Consider the following 17,278-nt stretch of genomic DNA (forward strand, 5'->3'; position numbering starts at 1 on the left):
AGTATTAGCAGTGTAGTCACTGCAGTATGTGAGTACACTCGCTAATATACTCTCCGGTGCCCTGTGACCAAACTCACTGTACTCTATGTACTCGCTGTACTACTGCTACAGTGAGTACATGGAGTACAGCGGGGCCGGTCACATGATGAAGAATTGTGTCGTCATGAAGGAAGACTTTTGCAAGTAGACTTCCGGTCCCCCGCCAGTGCTATAAAAATCGATTAAAATATCATAATCAGCGCGACAGGGGACCGGAATGTATATTAGTGAGTGTACTCAGATACTGCAGTGACTATCTTTGAAAGACATTAGCTGTCCAAATGATCTAATAGGGCATATTGACATCATAGATATAGGTCCCCACTCAGGACCTCCCTCTTAAGACCCAGAAGAGGGAGAGCCGCCCTGTAACATTGGGTCCTGTTCAGTCATCCGTTTTCTGCGGCAAAATTAACTGGCAGCTCCAAACAGCTCTCTGATGAGACAACCCCTTTAACAAAACATAAACTTATCGTACACGTCTAGCGGTCCCATTACACCGGTCGATTTTGACTGGTGCTTGTGAGCGCCGATCAACGAGACAGCTCATTGATTGGCGCTCGTTTCAATAGTATCAATAATAGTCCTGGACCGAACACACTGCAGGGAGCCTGGCTCCTACCATCATAGTTATATACGACGCTAGGAGTCCCTGCCTCTCCGTGGAACTACTGTCCCGTACTGAAAACATGATTACAGTACGAGACAGTTGTCTCGCACCGAGGCAGGGACTCCTAGCGTCGTACATAACTATGATGCTAGGAGCCCGGCTCCCTGCAGTGTGTTCGGTCCGGGACTTGCGGCCGAAATACGTTCCGTCCATTACGGACTGAACATGCTCGTGTGAATCCAGCCTAAGGTCTTTTTTTGATTCTTCCACTAACGTGGCTCCCAGTATATTTCTTCCCAGGACCATTGTGTCCATAACTTGATGGGTTTCTTTACATGTGGGGATAGCCATATGCTGAGCAATATACTACCCATTCCATATATCCTTATTTTAAGGACTATAATTTGTACTGTACTGTACTGTATTCTCTTCAATACATGGAAAGTCTGATTTCATGCTATAATCGGTAACTTTATAGAGTCGTCTCATTCATCATGTACTTCTTTTAAATGTTTGTCCCATTTCTGTGATTAATAAAGGTTTTGATATTTTTATATATATATATATATATATATATATATATACACATGGCTTTATACTCCGTTTACTTCTCTGTAAAAAATTACACAACCAGGACTGATTTTCATCTTCTGGAAGTAAACAATGAACGTTCCAATACTATGACTGCAATCAGAGATCTTAAAACATTTAAACATTTTATACATTATTAATATATAAAAAATTATATTATATCCCATATATATGTAGATATATTCAGACAATAGACATACATAAGTATTCCGCTCGTAGAATTTATTTGCACCGAAATAGCATATAAATCCCTACATGTCTTGAAATAATTAAATTAATAAAAGTTTTACATTGTTCCTGCGCTCAAAGACTTGGTTTAAATTTTTATACAAGTCTCAAAGCAAATAAATGCTGTTGGCAAAGAAACCACTTAATATTTCTATCATTTGAAATGTTCTAATGCTGTTTCCCTGCTACGACAGTAAATTCCAGCAGAGTAGAAGTGTCTACGAGTTCAAGACAGTTAATAAATTCTTACCTCATCCGAGTAGAGCAGAAGTCTCAGACTGTTGTCTTTCTCCATCACGTAATGGAAGTGGAAGCGACAGTTCTTGTCTTTGGTCCTGTGAAACACTGAGCTTTTTAAATAAGCCCTTTTGTGCAAATTGCTGGGGTTCCCATCAACAAACAGAAAATGTCCTGCAGTGATAAATAAAATACTTAGATGTCGGCATTTTCAGAACATGAAGCCCTAGATGACCTGCTGCTACAGATTGCAGGCAATTGTTGTTTCATCTCATATTCAGATTCCCATAAGCTTTGTACTATACATGTCTAATACATTCATTCTGAGATTTAAGGTGTATCTTCGATTATAAAACAACTTTCCATAATGAATAGTACAAGCGAAAATAGGAAACTTTGTAATATATATTTTTACAGAAAAATGCCTCTCCATCTATCATACTCCTTTTTTCACCCCCACACACCTTTAAAAGTTCACTGACTCAGAATTCACTCATAAAATTTGTACAATAGAGAGAGGAGGCAGATTTTCAGCTTCACTCAGAGATCAGGTTACAGCTGCCCATAGAAGTCTGTCGCGAGGGGAGAAGAGAACAGGAGCAGAGTGAGAGAGAGGCAGAGAGACACACAGAGATGCTGCTGCTGCTTCTGGCTCTAGAAAGTGTTTTACTATGTCCCCTTTGTGCTGGATTCACAGCTACAATGCTCCTTACTGCTGTATAATGTCCTCAATGCAGCTGCTGCTGCTTCTGTGTATGAGCCTGATAGAGATAGAGATAGTGGAGCAGGATCTTTTCTATATGCTGTGTATAGAAGACTTAGGAGCTAGTTTCCTTCTTCTGCTCCTCCGCCCCCCATCTCTCCATAGACTTCTATGGGCAGCTGTATGAGTCTAGGAGTGAAATCTGAGTGAATGAACATTTAAGGAGACGGGGGAAGAGAAAAGGAGTATGATAAGTAGAGAAAGAGGTATTTTTGTAAATTAGGATATATTACAGAGTCTCTTATCTTCACTTGTACCATGGATTTATAAATAGTTGTTTTGCAATCAAAGGTACACTTTTAAACGTTATAATAATAAGGGCTACAATTGGAGACCCCTAGCTAGCGAGCAGGGCCCTCATTCCTCTTTTTAAACTGTTGATGTAATGTCTGATTTTGTTTTTACATGTACCCTTTGAATTGTAAAGTGTTGCAGTGTCTATTATTGTTATTAGAAGTACCATAGGTGGTACTATGTACTGTACCGATCCTGGCAGCTGAGGAGGCACACAATGTTCCTTCTGCATTTTGCACACAGTAAGTCTTAGTCACAAAATGGTCTATGAGAAGACACATGAGCAAAATACTTTCAACTTGACTGAAAACTACACAGGCTCAACTAATATCTCTGTTATCTGACTATCTCAGTATGTAAGAGAAGTGACATCCCATGACCATACAGGCAGGACATGCGACTTCTATGGGGTTCGTGGTGGGAGGGGGCCCATAACTAAACTGCATCCACTGACACTGTCATAGGAGCCACCTGCAGACACCTTTATGGGGAGCTCACTGCATACAGATTTATACAGCTCCCATAAAGTTCAATAATATCTGTGTAACTCCATATGTAAATAGCACCCCCTAGTGTTGGCTGTATACAGCCAAAATAATATAATTTAGCAAGTTGTAAAAACAGAGCTCCTCTATATAGATATAGTTCAGACCTAAAAATGAAATGATGGATACTGATTTTACTAAGGGTGTAGAACATTTGGCGGAGCTCTCAGTGGGTCGTGGGGTCCATTCTAAATGTTGCTATAGAACCCTATGATTTCTAAATATCAATTGGCATCACCTATAATATGTAAAAATGAAAAGACAGGATTATAATTTGCATTAAAAACTTGCTTAATAAAGGGGTTTTGCAATTTAGACTAAAGTACACTTTAAAACATAGTGGAAAATATTCCCTTTAAATTGTTGTTCCTTTCTCCTAGACAAAACTTAAGGCTAAATGCAACTTGACCTTACTAACAATATAACTTGTGTATTTTTTCTTTTTCGCCTTAAAGGGTTGTCTGGTTTAGAAAACCTATTTTCAAATACACTACTAGGGCATTATTCTAAGTTAGTAAAGTGGAGTCCGTCATTTAGAATCTCCTCCTATTGGATCTGCGACCTCCTAAGGTAACATTTTGGAAACAGATGGTTAACTCTACTGTATAGTATGAACGTCTCATTTTCAAACATAGAAATCGGCCTGACAAGTTTCATAAGATATGGGACGTGTGGTGCAGCTATTCGTATACTACATACTCCTCAGGGGAGCTGGGCATGGCAGTGGACGCGATGTTGGGAGAGAGGGGAAGGTAGATGTGATCTTTTTGTCCGTTCGTGCTGGATCTCCCGGACCTCTTGCATATGGTCATATCTGTATATGCCTTATAGTATATATGCTCTATTTGATGACTTTCTTTTCCTTTTTATTTTATGCCTCATTTGTGTAGTGGTGTTTGTACAGTGTGATAATATTGTAATGTTATGTCCAGCACCTGCGAGTGCTTTGTTACAATAATTGGGACGCTGTTGTCCTTTACCTTTTATACATCATACTGTGATGAAACAAATTTACTTTTCAATAAAACGAGTTTAAAAAAAAAAGAATCTCCTCCTATTAGCTGGTGCAGGGAGCGGCTACAAAGAGCTTCTTTTTCTGGCAGACCCAGCACATTACATGGGCAGAACATTGCTTTTAATGGGCACCATGTAATGCTTAATTTTCTCTGTGGTGGCGCTGTAGGGAAACTAAATACTTGTTTTTCGATTCCACTGCAGATTACAGCTGATCGCTGCCACAACCTGTATTCAGTTTATTTTCCGGGGCCCTCCTCACACTAAAATGATTGTAAAAAGCGAACAACCCAAGCACTTAAATAATTCTGTATACCTCAGTTCAGCTTCTACAATGTATAGAGTTGATAACCTTTAGATATTCCTGTTATTTTGTATCTTGAACAAAGATACACAAATAAAATCTATGTTGTGTTCTCATTAAACTGGAGTTTGTACTCAAGTAATGCCAGTCAATATAAAGTAAATTCCCCATAACTTGTTATCATCTTTGTAACTGTTCATTTGCTATAAAAAAATAAATGTTTTATGAGGTCGACTCTTTTTAAATCCAAACAAAAATGGGATATTTGTATCTCCTTTCAGTTTTCGTTCATGACGCTGTAACTCTCGCTTTATCTAGAGGTAAAGCTTTTATCGCTGGTCTTTTTTCAGTCTTCCCTGGCAATCAGATCTATTTTCATAGAAAACTTTTTTTTTTTTTAAGAGAATACAGATCATCCTGACAGTTCCTATTCACACAGCTCCTCGGCATGCTATCTCCGTCAGCAGACCGCTGGCTGGTCCTGAGTTCCAATCTGTCAGCTGCCCAGTGCTTTCCCTTCCACAGCACATGACATTAGGGGATTCAATCATGACCTGTGACCTCTTCTAACAAGACCTACTGAATGATAATTTGACTCTTTACACATTTGTGCTGAAAGTTCCCATTACAGCTCCAACATCTGTCTCTTCTAAGATGTTCGTGGCCTTTGATATAAGGAACAATTGAGGTCTAAAAGTAACCAGAGTGAATATAGGAGCATGACTTAAGCGGCTGTCAATTTCTCCAGCACTTGAGGAAATCCGGCTCCATGGCGGAGCCCACACGGATTTGCACTGTTAGCCGGATATTTAACAATCTTTCATGGTCTGTCTGCGGAGATGTCAAATTAGTAACGCTCCCACTGTAGCTATGAGATATGGACCCTCTCTAGGGATCCGATTTACGGCTTAATGCATGGGATAGTTATAGTTTCAAATAAGAGCTAATACAGATAATGTTCTACTTCACAACCTCTAATGTGTTATATCAAAACAGATCAACATAACTTCTAATTTACAGATAGAAGATTAAATAGTGCGTTACTCACTAAGGATCTTTTAATTCTACAGACTCTTTGCAATAGACCTGACTGTTCTATCAATACTGGGTATCTAGGGAACATGGATTTGTATAAAGGTCGGTAATTTAATTATGGTGCCTATATATATTTAAAGTCAAGTATTAATTTAATGTAGTAAGATACCTGCCTATTGTTAATAGATTATGGTGCAATTATTATCATATGCTGCTGCAATACCATGGCAGAGGGGCAGCCATGTCCATGGGCGTAGCTACAGGCGGTGCAGAGGTAGCAACCGGACCCCAGGCCATGGTGGCCGCAAAGCCCCTCTGCCACAAAAGAAGACGCCAGTATTATAAATGGTACATGATATGTGGAAGGCCCTGTTATAGATTTTGCATTGGGGCACAGGAGCTTCAAGTTGCGCCGCTGGCACTATAGAGTGTTAATCATCTACATTATGTTGGGTTGACATATTGCAGTAGTGTGCCACGCGTTTTGCCACAAACTGTTTCCGGCTTTGTGCCATGTGTTTTTTACAAAAACAATTCGGCCAATAACTGCATGGGAAAATTGAGGCAACACTCTGTGAAACACACAGATTTGGACATAGCTAAAGCACTGATGACCATTCTGTAACACATGGGCCCTTTTTGACTCAGATAAAGTACTGAGCGTTCCCAGGATCACTTCTGAACTGTAGTTTCCATTGCAGAAGAAGAAAACAACCCACAAGCTGAAACTGAAAATCTCAGCAGACCAGCCACCCTAAAGCTGGCCATAACAATAGATATATCACACGGCTGAGAAAAAGGATATAGATCATATTCTGCTGACTACAACTTTTTGTGACATAAACGGGCGTGACAAACGCCGACTGAAGGCATGTACCTGTAGAAAAGTTGACCTGCCGTGTTGGATTTTTTCAGGTGTTGTCGGGTGTTGACATTGACAATACTTGGAAAGTCATTATTGCCAAACGATAGTTGTGCACCTCATCAATAGAAGCCCTACCCAGGTCACATATCAAGGCAGAGATCACGATGATTTGACATTTTAAGTTATGGTTTTGTCATCAAGAACGTCAATCTTCACAAATCAACTGTGCATGACATGTTGTTCAGACAATGGACATCTGAAAACTGTAATGTATAGCCTGCTGAGGCCTGTGCTTACTCATCTTGTAACATTGCGGCTTGTCTACATCCTGCTGGGTACAATTTATCTTTCAGGGATATTAAATATTCCTGTTGGCCACAGACCATCCATCATACTATATATAAGTATCTAAGTATCAATGTAGGCTCCTGTAACGCTCCCTGCCGCCATGTTCTTACTTGTCCCCGGCGTCCACGCCTCTCTCTTCCTTCCATCTCGGTATCTGGTGACTACTCTCCCGGCTGACTCTTCACGCTGGGTCCCAGTGCACGCACGCGTTGTCCCTTGTTTTCTTAAAGAGCCAAAACTAAATTCTCTGCTTTAAAAAGCTCTTGCACTCTAGACTCATTGCCAAAGCAATTTGGTTCCTCAATTGTTTCTTGTGTCCCGGCTATTCCATCTATTGACTTGTGTTTTTACCTCAGCCTGTACCTTTGACCATCCATGCCTGCTGCCTGACCTGACCATTTGATATGATACCCGTGATGAAACTCTGCCGCCTGTCCTAACCTTTTTTTATGTTACCCTTTACGAACCTCCGCTTACCTTGACCTTTTTCCATACCAGACCTCACAACGCCTGTTAGGTCAGTCCTCACCAAGGGAGACTGCTCTGGGGGTAGAAACCTGGGGTTCCCCTTAAGTGAAGTCCAGATCCATGTACAAGGGTGAAAGAGGGAAGACCAGGGGTTCTCTTAGACTCCGCTCCACAGAGTAGCCCTAAGTCAAATCCCTTGGTGACAAGGTGGGTTCACACACCCCTGCTGGCCTAGTGACAGTCTATTCCACAGGATTTGTGACAGCTCCATGCTGGTGTCTATATTACTCTTCTGGGTGTACATTGTGGGTTCTGGAATAGGGACGGTGGCAGCCATGATCTACCACCCTGCAGTGATGGCATACTTATACACACATATATATGTAACTGCTGTCTTCTATTGTTACTCAACTGGTTGTTTATTGATTGCGCGTATTTACAAAAAACTGCTACCAGCAGAATAATTCCTTTAAATCCAACTGCCAATGAATGGATAAGTGTATGAGCAAAAAAATAAATAAATTTTATTATGCCACTAAAGAGCAAAAGACTGACTACACTGATTAATTAAAATAGATAACATCACCTCCGTTTGAATTAGAACTGACTGTGCACATTAGACCATGTGTGTGTATTGTATCCAGTGTTGCTCGTGGCTGCAGACCAACGAGTCAAACACTTAGCATATGTGGAGAGCAACGGAGGTACATATTAGATTAAAAGGGTTATATCAGAGCCCCACCCCCCCGACATGTTTTGCTGTGCTATACAGCATCCTCAGGGGTTCAGGGGCTTAAGGCACGTATAAATTGATTGCACGTATAAATCAGGTATCATCTTCTTGTCAACAGTCATGGGCATATAGTCTTCAGAAGAGCACAGTAGCTAATGCTGACCATATAGACTGAACATAAAACTAGATGATCATACTACGGTTGCCTGAGCTATGGCAGAAACGAAAACTAAAAAGCTTACGAGCTCTCGGCAGAATATATAAAACAATAGATTGAATCATATCAGATTTATTCTGAATCTGGCATATTTAGGCAGTGCTCAAATCAAGTTTGTCATTTTCGATGAGTGTGTACGTCAGGAAAGCTCTAAACCTACACGTTAAACGTGTCCATAGGTCTACATTGTTATACGAAGTCCAAAAGAGTGCCTTTTTGGCCTCTATCTGGCCTGTATTATATTTAATAGCTTTTTAATAGCTTTTCATAACGTATCCATTAAACAGACAGGAATTTGTCACACACTTTGTTTGACCTATACTTTGGGAGCTTTTGCAGGCGTATATGTCAAACTTAGGCCAAAAATGTGATGTAAACATCGCCATACTTTGCAATAAAGATACTGGTTTATAGTAAGTAAACATGCACATGGCCTCCGTAATATTCAGAGGTTCAGCCCACGCCATGCTAGACTATAAAGTATAATGGTTATTCTATATTGTCTGTAATCATTCTTTTCTATTAGGCCTGATATTTTCTGGGGTTATAAACTTTATCACTTCGATATAATCTTCCAAAAGGAAAGAAACGCCTGGACCTTTCATATTCTTAAACACAAGCACATGTTCTGCAGGATTATTTTTGCTATTAAAATCTATATATTTTCCATATGTTCCCTTTGGTCTGTTTAGAGGTTCTGGGTGGTTTATAAATGATTGATTTAGATGTATAATGATCATAGTAATAATAGTACAGAGAATATATTGTCATTTATGACAGATACAATAAAACTTCATTGACACAACCACCTACAAAATTGTCAGACAAGGGCGGATATAGAAAAGAGTGGACCCCATAGCAAGAAGAAATAGGAACCCCCTCCTGGTGCTGTTTTCTGTCATCATGCCGCCCACGTAAGACTTCGTTCACATCTGCATCAGGGTACCTATGGTTTCCGTTTATTTCAGTCAGGGTTCTGTTCTGATGGAAAGCTCCGACAGAACGGAGCCCTGATGTGAACGAAGCCTAACAGGACAATCTGATGTTTGCTGATCCTTCAACCCATCTCTTGCAGAACAAAAGCAACTTGTTGCCATCAGGCTGCATTGTCTTTCTCTTATTTGTTATACAGAGGTCCCTGCGATCAGTGGCGTAGCTATAGGGGTCGCAGTGGTCGCAATTGCGACCGGGCCCCTAAGCCAGGGGGGCCCACATGCCCCCGTCACCACTCTAAGACTGGCCATACAATTAATTAATGAACTCCTTCTTTAAACAGCGTGATGTGCTGCTGCGTGTGTATCTAGAATTCTCCCCTGTCTCCTCCCCTTTTGTGCTCTGAGGCACTTGATTGGAGGAGGCAGGGCCGGAGGATGCTAGATACACACGTTGCTGCACATCGCGCTGTGTAAGGTAAGAGCTCGAGCACATCACAGCTTATTTCCCTCTGGGTGTAAGTGCAGGACGAGCCTGTTTACACAGTTTAATTAGGCTATGTTCACACGGGGTCTTTTGCCGAGTATTTTGACGCGGAAACCGCGTCGCAAAACTCGGCAGAAACGGCCCGAGAACGCCTCCCATTGATTTCAATGGGAGGCGTCGGCGTCTTTTTCCCGCGAGCAGTAAAACTGCCTCGCGGGAAAAAGAAGCGACATGCCCTATCTTCGGGCGCTTCCGCGTCCGACCTCCCATTGACTTCAATGGGAGGCAGGAGAAAGCGTGTTTTATGCCCGCGGCGCTCAATGGCCGCGGGCGAAAAACGGCGCGATAATTGCTATTCACACGGAGTATTTTGGGGGAGGAATATCTGCCTCAAAATTCCGTTTGGAGCTTTGAGGCAGATATTCCTCCCCCAAAATACTCCGTGTGAACATAGCCTAATGATGGGGTTTTTTCCTCTTCCCTTATCTAGCCTGTGTTTACAGCTTGCTGTCTCTCTATTTCTGGGGTGAGAGGAAGTCTTACAACCTGCTCCCATGTGACTGCCGGCAGAGCTTCTCCCCCACGTATCCAAAGTAAGGCAGTAGCTGCCATCAATCATCTCCTGCTTCTGTAAGTTTACTTACAGAAGGAGAGAATTTAGCTGTGATAGCGGTGTAGACCGGACTCTGTGATAACAGAGATGTCATCATTTACAGCTCTAGACAAGGTAGGGACAAGATACTGATAAGGGGCTAGAGGTTACTGAGGGTCATTACATGGCACATTACAGGGCGACTTCTGACCAGCACTGACTAGAGTATGTGACCCTGCTCTGCTCAGCATGGTGGAGGGAAACTGCAGAGGACCAGGAGGTCCCAGGTGTCAGTGTATATGAAGCACTGCTGGAGGACATATCCATGAAACAGGCTGCCCTACAGGTTTATTAAACATTATTTAGTATCCGATGCATTTAATTGAATAGCAATTAATAAAATAATCAACTACCCAGGGGGAATTTGTACTGTGCAGGCGCACATAGATGGCATCTATCCATTTGTGGTGGCACAAAGAGGGTATTATTACTGTGTGGGGGCAGAATGGAGGGCACTATTACCGTGGGACACAAAAGGGGAACAAGTATGGGGGGGCACAAAGAGGGGCAAGGGAGGTAGCAGCAGGATGAAAAGTTTGTGTGCAGACGACTCGGGGCTGGAAAAATACATCTTGGCGGTCTGGCCCAGAGACGTAAAGGGCAAGTAAACAGCTAGTTGTCACCTGTGAGTCACTGGATGTAACCAATCTCTTTACTCTATGTAGAACTGGTATCTGTTATTTAGTGACTACATTATTTATATATACATTCATACATAGAGCTGAGCCGCTGTAACTAAGCCTGCCGTGTTATTAAAGTATGTCATCTATATATGCTAGCTCCGATGTGTATATTTTTTTTTGTGGGGGGAAAAACCTTTTAATACTCTAGCAACGCCCCTTGATGCTAGTGCTGCATCGCTGGGTCACTTAAGATACCCAGCGATGCAGCTGAAAGTTACGTACGTGCTATGGTCGGCTGTATAAAGAGAAGTTGCACGCAGGGGGGGCCCAAGCTGAAATTTTGCACCTGGGCCCATGAGCCTTTAGCTACGCCCCTGCCTGCGATAAGGAAGCCTTCTATAGGTCCGCACTACCAATGGAGAAGAAGAATGGGGCAACCTGTTTTTGCTCCCCATCCTTTATAGGCTCCATAGCAGCTTCTTTTTCGGCCTCTGGGGTATATACGCACCTGTAGACGAGTGGTTTTCCCAAAGAAGAGGACCAATACACATATAATATAAGGGCACTGAATACCCAACACAAAAAAATCTGGTCTAGATCAGGTAAAGTCTTGTCAAAAAGTTTGTCTTGTTGGTGAGGGTTTGCTTTATATGGTTTGTGGGTCATGTATAATTGATTTGTGGTTAGCATTTTCACTGGTGCTAGTAAATACACCGTTTAGTACATAGCATAGATACTTTATCATGTCAATCTCTATATATAGCATGTTGAATAGTAAAAAAGGAAAAATCTAATATTTCTAAGAAGTCATACATATTTTAACATTGGTGTAATATTAGGAGTTTAATACTTTTTGGACGTCGGGAAGCAAGATGACAAGTTACTTTCTAGTGTATAGGGGAAAGTGCAAGTGAGAGCAGGGATAAAGAACTGCAGTCTTCCAGTGGTGGTACAGGACCTTTTGTAATGGTTCATTTATATGATTTTTTTTATAGTGGTGGGATAATTCTGCTATTGTTTCTTTATGCTGTGACAGACATGAATGGCATGCTGTGGGATTTACCTCTCACTGATGATGTACACCTATGTCATGATGCTTTAAGGCGTTAAAATATAACATTCTGGCTACTTGTAGCCACCACTAGAGGGAGCACGGGAGCTCACTGCACAAACAGAAGTTTAAGCTCCCTCTAGTGGAGGCTGCAGGAAGCCAGAATGTTATATTTGAAATCAATTACTATACAGATTATTTGAAGCACTGTATCAGAAAAATGGAGCTCCAACCTATATAAAGAATATATATTAAGAAATTAATCAAGATAATCAACCAAAAAGTATTCAAGTGTGGACATTCCCTTTAAAAGTTGGTCACAGTGGAGCTTATATTCTGAAAGGTTTGGAGTTGCAGTTTTATCACAGCTGGAGAGCCAAAAGTTACAGACAACTAAACAGTAATGTCGCATTAATTTCAAAGGGACTTATAAACATCTCAGAGATCGGGGGTATTCTAGCTCCCTGCTATTGATGACATCTTTTGTCATATCGCAATGACATACCAGAGCAAAAATCATCACATTCTGCAAGATATATAAAGCTATTTCTGAGACACCACAGGGTTAAGTCTTAATATATTTTTTTTAGGCTCTGGTGGTATCATACTCAGCAGGAAAAATAATTGAGAGCTGAAAAGCATTATCTTATTGCCGTCCTCACAGCAGATAAACTTTAAAGTCGCAGCGATTAACATTTTGGAAATGTTATTGGTCTGATTATGCATCAAACCGCTTATTTTGCCGATCCATTCAATTCCTGTGTATATTTCAAAGATCATTTCGCTCCTTTTAAATTCAAGCCCATTTTCCTTTCTGACTATTTACTTACAACAAGCGTTTACTGACAATATCCTATCTATAGTTTTGGTTTCCAGAGAACGTAATTCATATACATGGAAATTACAAATGTAACGCGACTAAACGTACAGATTATGGAACTCATCTGGATTCATGTCATTTGTACTATTTGCTTCTTCTGCTGTATGTAGCTGAGTTGAGCTTCGTCCTCTTTTCTGTAGCAATCTTATTGTTTGAATCCTATAAATTATTCTGTATAGAAATTCTTCATGAATATGATAATGAATGCATACTAATGCTGCACATGGAATTTACTCGGATGCGTTGCCTCTGTGTCAGGTGAAGCTTTGCCTGTCAACATTTTGATGAGGGTTCATTGACATTTGGCTGCGGTTTTGTAGCAATTAAATGGAAATTGCACCAAAAATAACGATGTGACCACAATGTGTGAATAAAGCAGAATTTTTTGCTGTGTTTTTTTTTGAAAGTCACAGCAAAACCGCACAATTTTTTTTAAAAAAATTGCAGAAAAAATGCAACAAATTTGTATTTCTGGAAAAAAAAAACAGATCTTTTTTCAAAACAACAAAGTATTGGGGCCATTCATGTGACAAGTCTGTTAGCTCCTTAACGACCGCCCACCGTCTTTTGACAGCAGGCGGTACAGGTTCTTAGTCTACAGTGACGTATTTTGGCGTCGCTGTAGAAGAGGCTGATGAGCACTCATCCGCTAAGCAGGAGCGGTAACTTACAGCTCCTGATCTTAGAGCAGCCTGCTGAATACAGCTGGGGTTGGAAAACATTCCGACCCCAGCTATTTAGCCGTTTGATAATCGGTCCGTGACCACGACATGGTCGAAGGGAACTGCCCTCTTTGATCGCGTCATCGGAAACCATTTTTTTAAATAAAATATATTTTATTGCCCTACATTACAAACAAAACCTACACATATTAGGTATCTAGACGACCTTAATAACCTTAAGAATAAATTTAACAGGTTATTTAGCATGAAACGTGAACGGGATAAAAAAGAAACAAGAAAAACTAGGCAGAGAATCGCTTATTTCTATATTCACACCGTAATTTTTTTTTACCCCCATACTATGAAAAAAAAATACTATTTCTCCCTCATAAAACAAGGCCTCATACATCTACATCAATGACAAATTTAAAAAGTTATGGCCGCTGAAAGGCAGAGACAAAAATAGAAAAATGTAGCTGGTCATTAAGGCTTTTTCAGGCCTGGTCATTAGATGGTTAAAAGAGTTGTCCAGTAATATAAAACAAGGCAGCTTTCCTTAAAAAAAAAAAAGAGCACCACACCTGTTTGGGTCTGGGATTGCAGTTCAGCTCTATTGAAGTGAATGGGCCTGATCGCAACCTGTTGACAGGTGTGGTGCTGTTTTTAGAAGACAGCAGCCATGTTTTCTAATCTTGGATAACCCCTTTAAGGCCCTGTTCACACAGAATTTTTTTGACCTGCCTGCACATTTTTGCCGTGTTTTTCACCCACGGTGCTCAATGGCCAAAATACGCCACGAAAAACACTTTCTCTGCCTTCCTTTGATTTCAATGGGAGATCAGAGGCGGAACCGCGGCAAGAACGAGCATGCCACTTTTTATTTCCTCGTGCAGGTAAAAATCGCCACGGAAAAAAAAACTCTTGACGCCCATTGAAATCAACGGGACATTCGGACATTTTTTTCTCGCGGATTCCGACACGGTTTCCACGTCAATATTAGCGTAAAAAAACTCTGTGTCAACTGGGACAAAGGTCTTTCTTGAGCGGATAATTAGTAATGTTGTAGCAGCATAAAAAATGCAAAATGTCCTTCACAGGTCTGCATTACTCCTTGGCTTATAGACCCTAGAAAAGAATACAGCGGACTTATGGTTATGTATTTTTGAGGGGAGAGCCTCCCCCCTCCCCTCTCGACCGTGATTGATAGTTGCCATGTACATATGCAAACACACGGCAGCCCATCAGTCACTGGTGGGACGGGCGGGGGGAGGACTCTCCTCATGATTACAGCAGACTCATAACCTTTAAAGGGTTCTCCACTTTGAACAATACTTACTTGTTAGTAGGGACCCTTGGCAATTGCTTGGACCCCCAGCGGTAAGCTTTATTCTATGGTAAAATCTGACAGTAAGTGGATAATGTGCCTGCAGCGCCATCACAGGGGAAATGAAGCATTACACAATGTCCATTCTTATCAATGGGTTCTCAGTGTCATACAGGACAGGACAGGTCCTCCAGAGCCAGAGACGCTCTTTGTAACCGCTCTCCACTCTGGCCAAGAGATAAGGATCCTGAACAGAGGACCCCCGCCCCTCTCTATTAACTCAGAATTCCCTAATAGGGTGCATGAAAAGGGAGCTTCAAATTTGTATAGTCTAATAGGAATGCAATGTTCTTAAAAAACTGAACGGTGTGAATAACGGCTGGTGTAATGTCTGTCACATGGTGTAGCACGGAATAGAGGCCAGGCACAGCATACATAATTGCTCATTCTCTTTACTTCTGCCATTAGAAGAACTTGACATATCTGCAAATGATGACATTTTTGCTCTTATTTCAGGTGATTTTTCTGCATTTACAAAAGATCCATTTAAACCTGTTTGTTCAAGGCATTCCACTTAACACGTATCAAAAGAAATCATTGACAACCGCAGATGACGGCTTCAGAAATCTCAGGCTTATAATTTATTGCACTAAGAAAATACTGTGCATTATGTTTGGTGTCTCAGGGCACTTTCCTTACATTTCTGGGTTATTACAATTATATACTTTATGTGGCTTTTGTTTGTTTTTTCCATTTGTGACTTCAGCTGCCAACAACCTACATAGCTATTGACAGTAATTTTGGAAATCTTTCTACTTAACCCATTGAGAACCACTTACCACCAACAACACTATTGTCAGTCAATTAGAAAATCTTTATTTTTAACCCTTTGCCCCTTGCATACTTTTTTTAAGAGTAGCCAAGTGGTATTATTCTTAGGATAAAAATGGTGAAAAACGGTGTAGCTGCATGTATGGGGCCCTATTGTCAGTAAGTGTCTGGGGCCCATATATAGAAGGTATAAATTGACTATTTTCCTGTTTTGCCTTCTCAAGTCCTAACTGGGATCCACCTTTGAAAGACAAATGTCAGTCCCTATTTCTTACACATTGATAAATAGATCATGATTTTTTGCTCATTATAACATACAGAACGCTGTACACATATTTAAAGTACTAATAATAATTCAGATTTCAAGAAATATAGAAAAACAGAAGAAAAACTCAACATGCCCACAGAGTTCTTGACTCATTCTCGCCTACCTTTTTAGATCCTTTTTCCAATTTTCTTCCCTTTTTTGGAATCATATCTTAAACAATATCTCTAATTCACATTCTTGATACAGACAATACAGGCCAGATTCATTTGAGGATTTATATTTACTTTATATCTACTTTATATCTATTTACTGCCCATATACTGGAACTTCTGTTGAGATCACAATATATAAATATATAGGCCCCGTCATACAGTTGATCAGTGGGATTGCCGAGAGTTGACCCTCCCACCAATTTCATCAGGGGCAAACATACCATTGGTGCAACCTGTGTAGCTGCACAGGGGTCAAGTAGGTAAGGGGCCCACTGTCACCTTAAAGCAACAGTCTTCTGTCTTTTAGACTGCATGTGCGCTGTACATGTTATGACTAACAGTTACTGATGGATTGTTAGAGCGACATAAGGTGGTGAACTATGATAAGATATTGGAGAGCAAGGGGCCCATATACTGTCCTTGCACGGGGCCCCCGAGCTGTCTGTGTCCACAACTGGATCGAATATTGATGGCCTATGCCTTGGATGGGTCATAAATTTTAAAACAGTTGATCGTTGGGGTTGCTGAGAGTCTGACCCACACCGATCTAATATTGATGGCCTATCCTAAGAATAAGGATAGGCCATCAATTTTAAAACCCTAGATAACCCCTTTAAGGAATTATGCACATAGTAGAGCCTGTATGAAGGGCATTATTTATTTATTTTTGTTACTTATATAGCACCAACATATTCCGCAACGCTGTACATATGTTCTCATTTACTATCCTCATCAGGACTCACAATCTAAATTCCCTACTGGTATATATTTTGGGGTGGGGAGAAAACTGGAGTACACAGAGGAAAACCACACAAACATGGGGAGAACATTTTAACTCCATGCAGATGTTGTCCTCGATTGGATTTAAACCCAGGACCCCAGCGCTGCAAGGCAACAGTGCTAACCACCGTGCTGCCCCTGGACCCTGTGTGCCTTTATATGGGGCTTCCTCATGGCACCGTATTACAGAGTACAGTGGGGCTCTATAGACTGCAGAGGTTGTACGGAGCCATAACTCGGCCATACACCTAATGGTCAGACCACATTTTGTCATCAGACAGCCAT

At 41.0% G+C, this 17,278-nt stretch overlaps 1 protein-coding gene across 1 annotated transcript in view; it reads right to left on the reverse strand.

The window, feature by feature from the left end:
- The window catches only part of MALRD1 (MAM and LDL receptor class A domain containing 1), a 274,434-nt gene that overhangs the window by 221,841 nt on the left and 35,315 nt on the right, over positions 1 to 17,278 (reverse strand). The window contains exon 7 of the mRNA XM_075828272.1: positions 1,719 to 1,879. Within this exon, the coding sequence (XP_075684387.1) occupies positions 1,719 to 1,879 (161 nt within the window). The remainder of the gene's footprint in view (positions 1 to 1,718; positions 1,880 to 17,278) is intronic.

The sequence above is a fragment of the Rhinoderma darwinii genome, chromosome 5 (assembly GCF_050947455.1).
Source record: "Rhinoderma darwinii isolate aRhiDar2 chromosome 5, aRhiDar2.hap1, whole genome shotgun sequence".
Taxonomy (NCBI): domain Eukaryota; kingdom Metazoa; phylum Chordata; class Amphibia; order Anura; family Rhinodermatidae; genus Rhinoderma; species Rhinoderma darwinii.